The sequence below is a fragment of the Euprymna scolopes genome, chromosome 23, assembly GCF_053919585.1.
Source record: "Euprymna scolopes isolate OS-2025 chromosome 23, ASM5391958v1, whole genome shotgun sequence".
NCBI lineage: Eukaryota > Metazoa > Mollusca > Cephalopoda > Sepiida > Sepiolidae > Euprymna > Euprymna scolopes.
The window spans coordinates 77,454,634-77,468,260 of record NC_136504.1 but is presented as its reverse complement, the minus strand read 5'-3'; the positions used below and the strand labels follow the sequence as shown (position 1 = coordinate 77,468,260).

General features: G+C 30.4%; 1 protein-coding gene across 5 annotated transcripts in view; it reads left to right on the top strand.

Moving 5' to 3' along the window:
* Nucleotides 1-13,627, top strand: part of LOC145246018 (enolase 4-like) — a 772,121-nt gene that overhangs the window by 177,870 nt on the left and 580,624 nt on the right. For all 5 annotated transcript variants that reach the window (XM_080107835.1, XM_080107834.1, XM_080107837.1 and 2 more), the window contains exon 7: nt 4,325-4,499. In XM_080107835.1, coding sequence (XP_079963961.1) covers nt 4,325-4,499 — 175 coding nt within the window. The remainder of the gene's footprint in view (nt 1-4,324; nt 4,500-13,627) is intronic.

Below are 13,627 nucleotides of genomic sequence, written 5' to 3'. Positions count from 1 at the left end.
AATATAATAAAAATATTTTTATAATACAAATATAATAAAAATATTTTTATAATACAAATATAATAAAAATATTTTTATAATAAAAATATAATAAAAATATTTTTATAATACAAATATAATAAAAATATTTTTATAATACAAATATAATAAAAATATTTTTATAATACAAATATAATAAAAATATTTTTATAATACAAATATAATAAAAATATTTTTATAATACAAATATAATAAAAATATTTTTATAATACAAATATAATAAAAATATTTTTATAATACAAATATAATAAAAATATTTTTATAATACAAATATAATAAAAATATTTTTATAATACAAATATAATAAAAATATTTTTATAATACAAATATAATAAAAATATTTTTATAATACAAATATAATAAAAATATTTTTATAATACAAATATAATAAAAATATTTTTATAATACAAATATAATAAAAATATTTTTATAATACAAATATAATAAAAATATTTTTATAATACAAATATAATAAAAATATTTTTATAATACAAATATAATAAAAATATTTTTATAATACAAATATAATAAAAATATTTTTATAATACAAATATAATAAAAATATTTTTATAATACAAATGTAATAAAAATATTTTTATAATACAAATGTAATAAAAATATTTTTATAATACAAATGTAATAAAAATATTTTTATAATACAAATGTAATAAAAATATTTTTATAATACAAATATAATAAAAATATTTTTATAATACAAATATAATAAAAATATTTTTATAATACAAATATAATAAAAATATTTTTATAATACAAATATAATAAAAATATTTTTATAATACAAATATAATAAAAATATTTTTATAATACAAATATAATAAAAATATTTTTATAATACAAATATAATAAAAATATTTTTATAATACAAATATAATAAAAATATTTTTATAATACAAATATAATAAAAATATTTTTATAATACAAATATAATAAAAATATTTTTATAATACAAATATAATAAAAATATTTTTATAATACAAATATAATAAAAAATATTTTTATAATACAAATATAATAAAAATATTTTTATAATACAAATATAATAAAAATATTTTTATAATACAAATATAATAAAAATATTTTTATAATACAAATATGATAAAAATATTTTTATAATACAAATATAATAAAAATATTTTTATTATCTCTATATAAATAAAATGAACTCATTTTTCCCGTCTGATTTTGACATTAATAGGATTAAAAATCAAGATATTTCATGCAAATATAATATGCACAAACGGCAGAACAATATCTGAGGTGTGTTATAGGCTTATTATTTCTCAAATTCCTCGATAATCTTAGATTTCTATACTTTTTCTGCTGAGAAGTCACGGCCAAAATCGGTTAAGATCAATGGAAGTGGTAAAATATTTTCTCTCTAATAAATTCCTCCTCCCCCTGCCACCACTTAACACCATTTGGGGATCGTTCACAAGGAACAGTTGAGAAGAGAACACCGGTTTGGCTTCGTAGTTCTTTCATGTGAAGTTATTTAAAATCACTAAACTAAGCTGCAGTGCTCTGTGGCGTAGTGGTTAGCGTGCTGGACAATTCACATTATATTTTCACGTTCGCGCCGACCTACCGTAGTCGTTTTTTTTTTTTTTTTTTTTTTCCTAAACAACTGGAATGGACTTTTCTTGGTGGCCGAACTGTTAACGTTGCAGATGTTTTTTTTTTTGTTTTTTTTCACACTTTATTTTCCTACTTTTACTCATGACTCCGGGTTTGATCCTTCCTACTTACCTACCATAACATTTTTTTAAAACTCCCCCCCCCGTCCCGGAAACAAACACTCGGGCAACGCCGGGTACCCCTGCTAGTATAAATATAATAAAATTATTTTTATAATACAAATATAATAAAAATATTTTTATAATACAAATATAATAAAAAATATTTTTATAATACAAATATAATAAAAATATTTTTATAATACAAATATAATAAAAAATATTTTTATAATACAAATATAATAAAAAATATTTTTATAATACAAATATAATAAAAATATTTTTATAATACAAATATAATAAAAATATTTTTATAATACAAATATAATAAAAAATATTTTTATAATACAAATATAATAAAAATATTTTTATAATACAAATATAATAAAAATATTTTATAATACAAATATAATAAAAATATTTTATAATAAAAATATTTTTATAATACAAATATAATAAAAATATTTTTTAATACAAATATAATAAAAATATTTTATAATACAAATATAATAAAAATATTTTTATAATACAAATATAATAAAAAATATTTTTATAATACAAATATAATAAAAATATTTTTATAATACAAATATAATAAAAATATTTTATAATACAAATATAATAAAATTATTTTTATAATACAAATATAATAAAAATATTTTTATAATACAAATATAATAAAAATATTTTTATGATACAAATATGATAAAAATATTTTTTAATACAAATATAATAAAAAATATTTTTATAATACAGATATAATAAAAATATTTTATAATACAAATATAATAAAAATATTTTTATAAGAAAAATATTTTTATAATACAAATATAATAAAAATATTTTTTAATACAAATATAATAAAAATATTTTTATAATACAAATATAATAAAAATATTTTTATAATACAAATATAATAAACATATTTTTCTATGATTTATTTTAATTCAAAGTTTGCTGCCTTTAACAAACACCTTTTATACGTCGACTAACAAACTAAACCTAATATTGAATAAAGAGGAATATTTGATATTCTGATTTTATCATCTGAGCTAATCACATATTTGGAATATTTATTTTCTTTGCACATAATTATTATCTGTGTGTTTTATCAGTGATAACACACATGTGCTGAAAGAAAAAATAAGTAGGGAAACAGTTGGATAAAATATTGAATTTATTCACAGTTTTGCCATGGCTTAACATTAAAGACATTAGGTGACATGTAAGGCATTACAAATACACATGGAAGTAATTAGGATATAGCTCCTAAATTCATTGGAATAAAAACAACATCTTGCTGAGGCGAAAAAATAAGAATATAAAGCGTATATAAACTTTATTTACATTGAATTTCTACAACAGTGACACACCATTCCAAGAACATTTTATGGAAATGTTGTATAGTTCATTGAACATAGTCTGAGAGTTGAATAACCTGATCAGAAATATAATTGGACAAACAAAACCATTAGGATTTTTAATAGTCCTGCGAATACTTTAGCTTTAGAAGTCCAGTAAAAATGAGGAACAGTCTCATTTAGAATTCTTCACAGTGTGGGTAGAACACAATTACAAACACTTATGCCATAAGCTTTCTTGTGTTGATAATATGTAACTCTGGTCCGACATGTGTACTTATTTCTTGCAATAAAACTATTGAATACTAGCATTTCAGCCCGGCGTTGCCCGGGTGTTTGGAGGTATATGTTGAGCAAAAAAAAAAATAATAAAAGCGGTCAATTTTTTTTTAACTTTTACCCCTATTATGACCCCGTAACATTTATTGTTTTGGGTTCAGATCAAGTGATTAAGTTAGATCCATACCCATGGACTATATATATCTAAAATTTCAAGTGCTTAGGCCCAAAATTGTCGGAGGAGTTTGGTAGAGTTCTCAAAGGTCAAATCGTTGAACTTTGACCCCTTATTAGCCAAATTTCTGGCCGAAAAGTAATTACACAGATTTTTCCAAATCTCAGTACCCTGTATATCAAATTTCGAGTCTGTAGACTTAAAATTGACAGAGTTATTGCTTAGGGAAATGTACACACACAGACACGTTCACTTTTATAGATATAATAGAATAGATTGCTTCAAATTATATGTTAATTGTTACAAATAACACTTTACATTAATTTGATCAGTCATCAATACCCACAGTGCCATGAAAGCACAGGAATTGCAACTTATGAGGCTAAAGAACATTGAGTGGAGCACTTCTTCAGCTGATTGTAACTGAACACTCTAGTCATTTCTTCTGAATAAAATATAGCATAATACATACATACATACATACATATATATATATATATATATATATATATATATATATATATAAACACTATTTAACTCAATACATCAATTGATATTAAGCTGATGCAAACATTGTTGCATGTTCATTATTATTTGGTTGAGCATTCTTCAACACTTTAATAATCTATCTTTTATTCCTTATTTTTTTAATAGGATTTTCTGTCACAATTTCGATTAGTAAAGTTTTAAAATGTATTCTATTTTTTTTTCATCAGGGGAGGAAAATCTAAAGTGGATGTCACATTACCTCTTAATGACCCACCATATGAATGGGTTTTAGGAAGTCCTGCAGGTAGTGCTCTGAGTCAGGCGGTGTGTGCAACTGAAGCGAAAATTCGTGATGTTTTACTGTTCGAACACATTTCCAGTTTGGCTTCTAAGAACAACCAGGTCAGTTTTTCATATTTGTTTGTTTTATTCAAAAATTATTTGTTTTTTTTCAGTTATTGATGAGAGTAAAAGGAATTAGGAAGGCATTTTATGAAATAAATTAGTCCAAAACTCTAGTTAAATATTTTAATGAAGAATTATTCAATGTAATATTTTATAATAAATTGAAATATATGGTTTTCAAAACAAGAGAAATGACTTCCTAGTCAATTCATAACATCACGTACGCTAAGAAGACAGAATTTGTAAGAATTAAAATGATTGCAATTTATTGATTAATCCAAAAACAGGAAACAGGGAAGCATTATTATTAAGAATTTTTATCAGTTGAATCTTGAAAGACTAAGTACCTGCATGGGGGAGTCAGTTGTGAAGCAAAGGTTGCACAATCATCAACTGCTCTGCAATCTTCTTTACAGCATTGTTAGAATACAATGACACAAAGTACAGGACGATTGGAAACAATACCAAGATAAGCAGAGAATCCTCGCACATACAGTCATTGATATTCCGAAATGGTCAGACATTTTAGTACCAATTAGGCTCAACATTGCTTAACTTTGGTGATTTAATGGGAGTTGGTGTGTAAACGTGATTATGTTGTACATATTTTTTCTCAATTGTGTATAGAAAGAAATTACTACTTCACATTTAATTTTTTTTTTGTAAAATTTCCCATTTTAAGGATATTTAACAGAATATGCCTGAACCAATAGAGAGAAACATTAGTATGGCACCTATTTATTGGAATTATAATGTTGTTTAGATGCATTCATATTTGCATAAACTTCTTTTAACAATATTTGAAGAGTGTGCACCGTTTCTTATCTTAAATCATTTGAAAATACAAATGTATCAAAAGTGAACTACAAAGAATTAATCGAAACTCAATGGACATTTGTTAATAATTAAGAGATTAAATGTTTATGTGTCTTGATGGGGAACATGCGACATTGAGTCAAAATACGACAAAATGTTATCATAGACCCAGACAAGAAAAGGTTACCAGGTGTCCATAAGTCTGAATGGTATTATAAGTTCATATAAGAAGAATGTTATAACCGCAGTATTAAAAGTTCATGAGACTGGCAGAATTCGTACCATAGGAAATTTGTGAAATTGGCAGAATTTGTATAATTATTATTATGAAGTAAGCCCACGTGCTGAAGTGTCACCATCTTTGAAAGTTTAATTTACATGTAGATGCTTTTAGTCAGAGACTAAAGGCAGGTTTTCTTTGCACACCAATAAGGAATCTGGTAATTGTTTTTAGTGACATAGGTTGGTTAGACAACTTGGCACTCTTGCCAACTAACTGCTTGAAAAGCGCAACTATGCTTCCTTAAATAACGTTCCTGAACAGGTTTGCAGGATAATTTATTTCTGATTGATTAAATCCTGATATAGGGAACCAATCGAAATTAAGTATTTGCTCCATTCATTATAAAGCATTCAAGCTAGTATAATTCAAGTATCAAATGATTATTATTCGGTGGCAGCGGCGGTGGTTATACATTTGATCTTTTCAATCGTCAGATATGATTTTAAACAAATTTCTATTTTGCAACGCTTATCCTTGTTTAAAAAAAGTTTTTCCTGTTTATTAAAAAGTAAGCAATTGAGCATCAGATTTTAGGTAATTTTTCCAAAATAAAATGTAATGTAATATTTTTATTTCGCTGATTCAGTTTTGATCCTCTTCGAATATATATCTCATGTAATGCATGCATACAATGATCTGCTTTTCTGTATTAATAAATATAGATAATATAGATATTACAGTTTCAAAACAATCGATTTTAACAAATGTTATGAGTGCTTAATTTATCTTCCTTATAACCTTATCTATAAATGCAGGACACTTTTGCAATCGTTGTCATTGTGCTGAAGGGGGGCAACTCCATTTTATTAATAGATTCGTTCAGTTTTCATACAAGAATTTGGAACACTGTTGGAATTTTTTGGTACCAACAATTGTGTATCCCCATGTATATTTGTTATGTTTTGATTCTGGTTCATGAGTTATATTTGTTATATTTTGTACATCTGTTAAACTTGATTTCGTACATTTTGATATTCATACGAAGCTACCTTTAATCTTTAATAAAAAGTAAGGCGAGTTTCTTTGGATTGACGTCAGGGAATCTAGCACAGAAAATCTATCTTTCGAATCCTGCCACAAAGGACAGTGAACGTGCATTTCATTGCCTGCCATGGACAACGATTCCTGAGTCTTTCCTTCTGGAAGTATAATCCGGCAAGAAGAAAACTCGCGTTGCAACAAGGCAAATACTTTCTTAAAACTTTTATATATGCGCTGACGAAAAGCATGTATTTGAGGGAAAGAAATTTGAAGTAATTTCAAAGCCGTTCTTTTTTTTTTTTTTTTTTACATAGAGTTCACCACTTATCAAGGCATAATGGCCACTCGGGGATAAGGGTTATTGTGTGTACAGTAATCAATGAGATAGTGTAGCAATAGTATTGGAGAATTAATAAGGTGTCATTACTTAGGGGGCGGTTCATCAGGAATTTGTTTGTGTTGGGCTTGAAGACATTCAGGTTGAAGTCGGGAGGGAAACAGGCAAGCGGAACAGAGTTCCACAGGCGTGCAGTTCTAAGAAAGAAGCTTTGTTCATGGAATCTACATTTTGATTTAGGCACAGATAAGGAGTGGGGAAAATTATTGACGGTGGTTTCAGCTAGTCGGATGTTTTTTGAAAAAGATTGGCAAAGGGGGACCAGAGAATGGAGCTCAGACGAGCACTTGCCATGGAAATAACAATAGAACAAAGACAGGCTCGTTACGTCTCTTCTGTGGGAAAGGGGTTGTAGGGAAGAGAAAAGGGCATCCCCACCAAGCCAAAAAGTCTATTTTGTACTCTGTCAAGGCAGGATAGGCTGTTTTTAACAGCTCCCGCCCAGATGTGGCAGCAGTACTCCATCTTTGGACGTACTTGGCTCTTATATAGATAGAGAATTGCATCATTAGTGAGATATCTTCTGGAGCGGTAGAAGGATCCCACCATTTTCCCAGCGACCTTGGCCACAGACTTGATGTATGTGTTCCATTTAAGATCAGGAGTAAAGATCAAACCCAGAAGCTTATCAAAACATGGGGTTTCCCTTAGACGAGAGCCATCCATTTCAATTAATGCCAGATGGGGATCAGAGCGTTTATGATGTAGAGATAGGAGCTTGGTCTTAGATGCATTAAATGTAACCAGCCACCTCTTTCCCCACTGTACCACGTGCTCAAGATTAGATGAGAGAGAATCAGAGAGAACATCATCATTTACGGCTGTGTTGCCATAGATGGTCATGTCATCAGCATAGATGTCAATGAAAGATTTTATTATGTGTTTTGGGAGATCATTGATGTAGATCAGGAAGAGAGTTGGGCCCAGTATGGACCCCTGAGGGACTCCAGCATTAATACTGTGGGCCTCTGATTTCTGCCCATCAACCACTACTCTTATGAGCCTATCAAAGAGAAACGATTTAATGATCGAGAAAACATTTCCAGTTATACTGTAGCTGGAAATCTTGTGTATTAGGCTTTTATGCCAAACATTATCAAAGGCCTTTGATATGTCGAGAACAATTGCCCTAGAAATGAAGCCTTTGTCGAGAGATTCGCTAATTCTATGAGATATAACCGTTAGCACATCTGCTGTAGATCTAGCAGAATGGAAACCATATTGCGTGTCACTAAGAAGGTTATTTCTTCTGAGGTGGTTGACTACTTCTCTATTTATTGTGGATTCCAGCAACTTACTCATGACACACAGTAGACTTATTGGTCTGTACTGAGAGGGGGATGACTTATCACCTGAATTCTTAAATACAGGGCATACTGATGAGGTTTTTCAGGGTTTTGGGAAGCACTTCTCCTTAAGGCAACGCTTAAGCAGTTTTGTAAGTATGGGGGCAAGTTCTGGTTGTAATTTTTTTTAACACTAATTGGAATACCGTCAGGACCAACTGGTCCTGACGGTATTTACTGGAGTCAAGGTTCTTGATTAGCTTGGCGACCTCATGCACAGATATTTGTATGTTGCATAGCGTGTTGTCTGTTATAGGAGGGAATATGGAGAGTTGATGGCCTTCGTCGCACAGGGTAGAATTTGCTGCAAAGTTTTTGGCAAATAGTTTGGTCTTGTTGGATGCTGTCGAGATGACCTCTGGTCCATAACTGAGAGTTAAAAAAGGCAAATGACTGTACAGTCTATCTTCGAGCTTGTGAGTATGTTCCATAGAATTTATCGTGTATGATTTTGGAAATTTTCGTTTTTAATTTTCATATTAATGGTAGTCGTTTAATTTTCATATTAATGGTAGTCGTTTAATTTTCATATTAATGGTAGTCGTTCGTTGTAGCAACGTTTACAATTTATGAACCAGTTGTTTTTGTGCTATTTTTTGTTACTTGGCTTTTTTTTGTTTTAGAATGTCTGCAAAAGGAATAATTTGCAACCTATTTTGTAAACAACAGTGCTTCCAGTATTTTTAATCTTTTCACGTTTGAATCCATAAAAATACTAGAAGTACTGTATATAAGAACTAAACATTACAAAAGTAACAATGTAAATTTTGAAAACGGTAACAACATTTTAAAGTGCCTGGGTATATAACCATCCAATATATATATATATATATATATATATATATATATATATATATATATATATGTGTGTGTGTGTGTGTGTGTATATGTGTATATACATATATAGTTACCTGTGTATATCTATATATACTAGCCTGGGTACCTGGCGTTGTCCGGGTGTTTGAGCAAAAAAAAAAAAAGTGGTAGTAGGCAGGCAGTCTCGAACCCGTGATGCGAAGGCGGAAAAGAGAGTGAAAGAAAATCTGACGTCTTACCGCTTTGCCATGACGCGATTGGAAGTGTAAAGTGTTAAAATTTAATGTAGTCAATCAAAAATGGCGTTGCTTTTAAACCTCCCACAAAAGAAAATTAAACACAATGGCGTTATTAATGTGGGGGGGGGGGCAGCTCCCCCCAAAAGCGTACACTCTGGCAGCACCCAAATAAATAGTAATTGTCTCAGTATGAAGGGTCCCCTATATTGACCGAGGACCAATTACAGGAGAGATACTACCCGGCCCTAAGGCCAAGTGGTTACATTCCAATAGTTTCGCTTTATTTATAGACAAACAAACTCTTGAGAGGCACAGTGTGAATTTTGTTTAACTCGATCAAAAAAAAAGGATAGAGACGATGTCCGTTTGCGAATCTGAGATATTACGAACTGAGAAATATGCGAAAACTTTTCACGGAATCCAACGACGCAAGAAGCCGATGCTTTCATGAACATACACAAACATGCCCATTATTTGTCCCCATATATGAGATGTTGTAATGTAAACTTATGAATTATTTAAAAAGAAACAAAAAAACCCCTGTAAATTCTATACCATTTTGTATATCACACCTTTAAACCACTGTACATCTATTTTAACCATGTTCTTAACATGTTAAAAACGTTTCTTTTATGCACGAGAGGCTTCACTAGTTCAAGAAATTTAAATATAACTTTAACCAAAGCATATAAAAGCATCTAGATTTTAAACAAACAATAATCAAAAACTTCATGAAGATGACTGATAAAACCCAGTTGAAAATACTTGCAAAAAACAAATAAAAAAAAAAACGGATGGACGAAGATGACTTTCGAACTTTCATGCACAGATTCGACCGAGATATAAGAACGACAATTCGAAAAATTGAATAAATTACAAAAATAGCTCATTAAGCAAAAAGACTTCGTGCTATTTAACAATATTTGTCTGAATGAAAACATGCTGTCTCTATATATATATATGTTAAAAGACATCTTGAAAAAGCTCTATTTCCTTTTCGGTTTTATTGAGCTTTTACATCTGGTTGAGATTACTTTACTTGTAAATATTAACTCTTTAATATTTATAATATATTTTAAGTTTACCATTTTGATTACCTTGGTAAACTTATTGTAATTATTATTTTATATATATATATATATATATATATATATATATATATATATATATATATATATATATATATATATATAACTTAAACGTTTCTTTTTTCTTAGGTATTACTTTTTTCTTTGTTTTATTTCAACTGTGTGTACATACTCGTATTTTTCTTTGCTATGAAATTCTTTTAAATCATCGAATCTTTCTCATTGCTACCATGATTTTGATTAAATACAGAGATAAAAATACAACAAATAACATGGTTTGGAGGTGGAGAGGTTCTTTGCTCTTGCATTGAAATTAAAAAAAACCTAACAGCCAGCCATGGTTCTCTCCAGAATGTGCTGCTGCCATTACGCACAGAATTCACTTTTTCCACTGCTTCCAACATAATAGATGTATGGAAACTAAAGCCGCTTTCAGAACTGCCAGCAATCATTGTAAGAAAGTAATAAAGAATGCAAGAGAGTTGTATGCTCAGTCCATCAAGTCCAAAGTAGCTGAGCAGCGGCTTGGTTCCCACCAGTTTTGGCAAATTGCAAACAGAATCCTGAACAGAAGCATGTGCTCTATTCCAACTATCATCAATGGACCTGAGGTAATCTCGTCAGCATCAGACAAAGCCAAACTCTTTGCCAAGAACTTTGCAACTAATTCTACCCTTTGCGACCAAGGCCGCCAACCCCCAATATTTCCTCCTGTATCAGAAAACACGCTATGTGATATACATATATCTGTATGTGATGTTGCCAAGCTAATCAAAAACCTTCATTCCAGTGACCGGCCCTGACAGTATTCTAATTATGGTACTCAAAAAACTTCAACCAGAACTAACGCCCATACTTACAAAACTGTTTAAACGTTGTCTTAAGGAGAATAGCTTCCCATCACCCTGGAAAATCCCATCAGTATGCCCTGTATTTAAGAATTCAGGTGATCGCTCATCCCCCTCTCAGTACAGGCGAATAAGTCTCCTGTGCATCATGAGTAAGTTGCTGGAATCTGTGTTAAATACAGAAGTAATCAACCATCTCAGCAAAAATAACCTTCTTCGTGACACTCAATATGGTTTCCGTTCTGCTAAATCTACAGCAGAAGTGCTTACAGTTATATCTCATAGGATTAGCAAATATCTCAACATAGGCAACCTTTCTAGGGCAATTTCTCTTGACATATCTAAGGCCTTTGATAGAGTATGGCATAAAGGTTTACTTCACAAGATCTTTAGCTGTGGTACAACTGGAAATGTCTTCTCGATTATTAAATCATTTCTTTCTGATAGGTTCATAAGAGTAGTGGTTGATGGGCAAAAATCAGAAGCTCACAGTATTAATGCTGGTGTCCCTCAGGGGTCCATCCTGGGCCCAACTCTTTTCCTGATCTACATTAATGATCTTCCAAATCACATCCTTACATCATTTGTAGACATCTATACTGATGACACTACCATCTATGGTAGCACATCTAAGACAGTAAATGACCAAGTTCTCTCTGATTATCTCTCCTCTGATCTTGAGCACATGGTACAATAGAGAAAAGAATTGGCTGGTTACTTTTAATGCATCTAAAACCAAGCTTCTCTCTTTACATCATCATCATTCTGATCCACATCTGCCATCAATTGAAATGAATGGCTCTCGTCTTCAGGAGACCTCAAGTTTTGACAAGCTTCTGGGCTTGATCCTTACTCCTGATCTTAAATGGAACACGTACATCAAATCTGTTGCCAAGGCCGCTGGAAAAATGGTTGGATCTTTCTATCGATCCAGTAGATATCTCACTGCTGATGCAATTCTCTATCTATATAAGAACCAGGTACGTCCAAGGATGGAATACTGTTGCCACATCTGGGCAGGAGCTGGTAGAAAGGACTTGTTCTGCCTTGATAGAGTTCAAAATGGATTTCGTAGCCTTGTAGGGGATGTCCTTTTCTCTTCCCTGCAACCTCTATCTCACAGAAGAGATGTTGTGAGTTTGTCTCTGCTGTATCGTTATTTTCATGGAAAGTGTTCGACTGAGCTTCAATCTATGGTTCCCCCTCGCCGAAATTTCACAAGAAACACTCGTCTAGCGGAAAACACTATCAATAATTCCCCCCACTCTTTATCTGTGCCTAAACCTAAATGTAGATTCCATGAACAAAGCTTCTTTCTTTATAACTGCACGCCTGTGGAATTGTCTTCCGTTTTCCTGCTTTCCGGCTGACTACAATATGGTTGTCTTTAAGTCTAACGTAAACAAGTTCTTGATGAGCCGTTCCATATAAGTTAACAAATTTACCGAATTTCCATTACCAACGATTACTACATTGTCCAATTTCTACTGTATACTCTTTAACTCTCATCCTCGAGTAGCCGCTTGGCCTTGATAATTGGTGATGCCTATGTAAAAAATAAAATAAATATTGTTCTGTTCAGTGCAGGGGGGGGATTGCCAATTGCCTGAGATGTCTCTGCCAGAGAATATCAACGGATCAAAACACAGCAAATTTTACTCCCATTCATAGTGTCCTTTTATTTGGGTAAGCTAGACTCCCCATTGATGTCGTGTCCAACTTTGCTGAGTTACTTGGTGATTGTATTAATATAAAATCTACTATGGCTACTATGGTGGCTTGATTAATATAAAATCTACTATGGCTACTATGGTTACTTCATTCATATAAAATCTATTATGGCTACTATGGTGACTTGATTAATATAAAATCTACTATGGCTACTATGGTTACTTCATTAATATAAAATCTATTATGGCTACTATGGTGGCTTGATTAATATAAAATCTACTATGGCTACTATGGAGTCTTGATTAATATAAAATCTACTATGGCTACTATGGTTACTTCATTAATATAAAATCTATTATGGCTACTATAGTGGCTTGATTAATATAAAATCTACTATGGCTACTATGGTTACTTCATTAATATAAAATCTATTATGGCTACTATGGTGACTTGATTAATATAAAATCTACTATGGCTACTATGGTGACTTGATTAATATAAAATCTACTATGGCTACTATGGTGACTTCATTAATATAAAATCTATTATGGCTACTATGGTGAATTGATTAATATAAAATCTACTATGGCTACTATGGTGACTTGATTAATATAAAATCTACTATGGCTACTATGGTTAC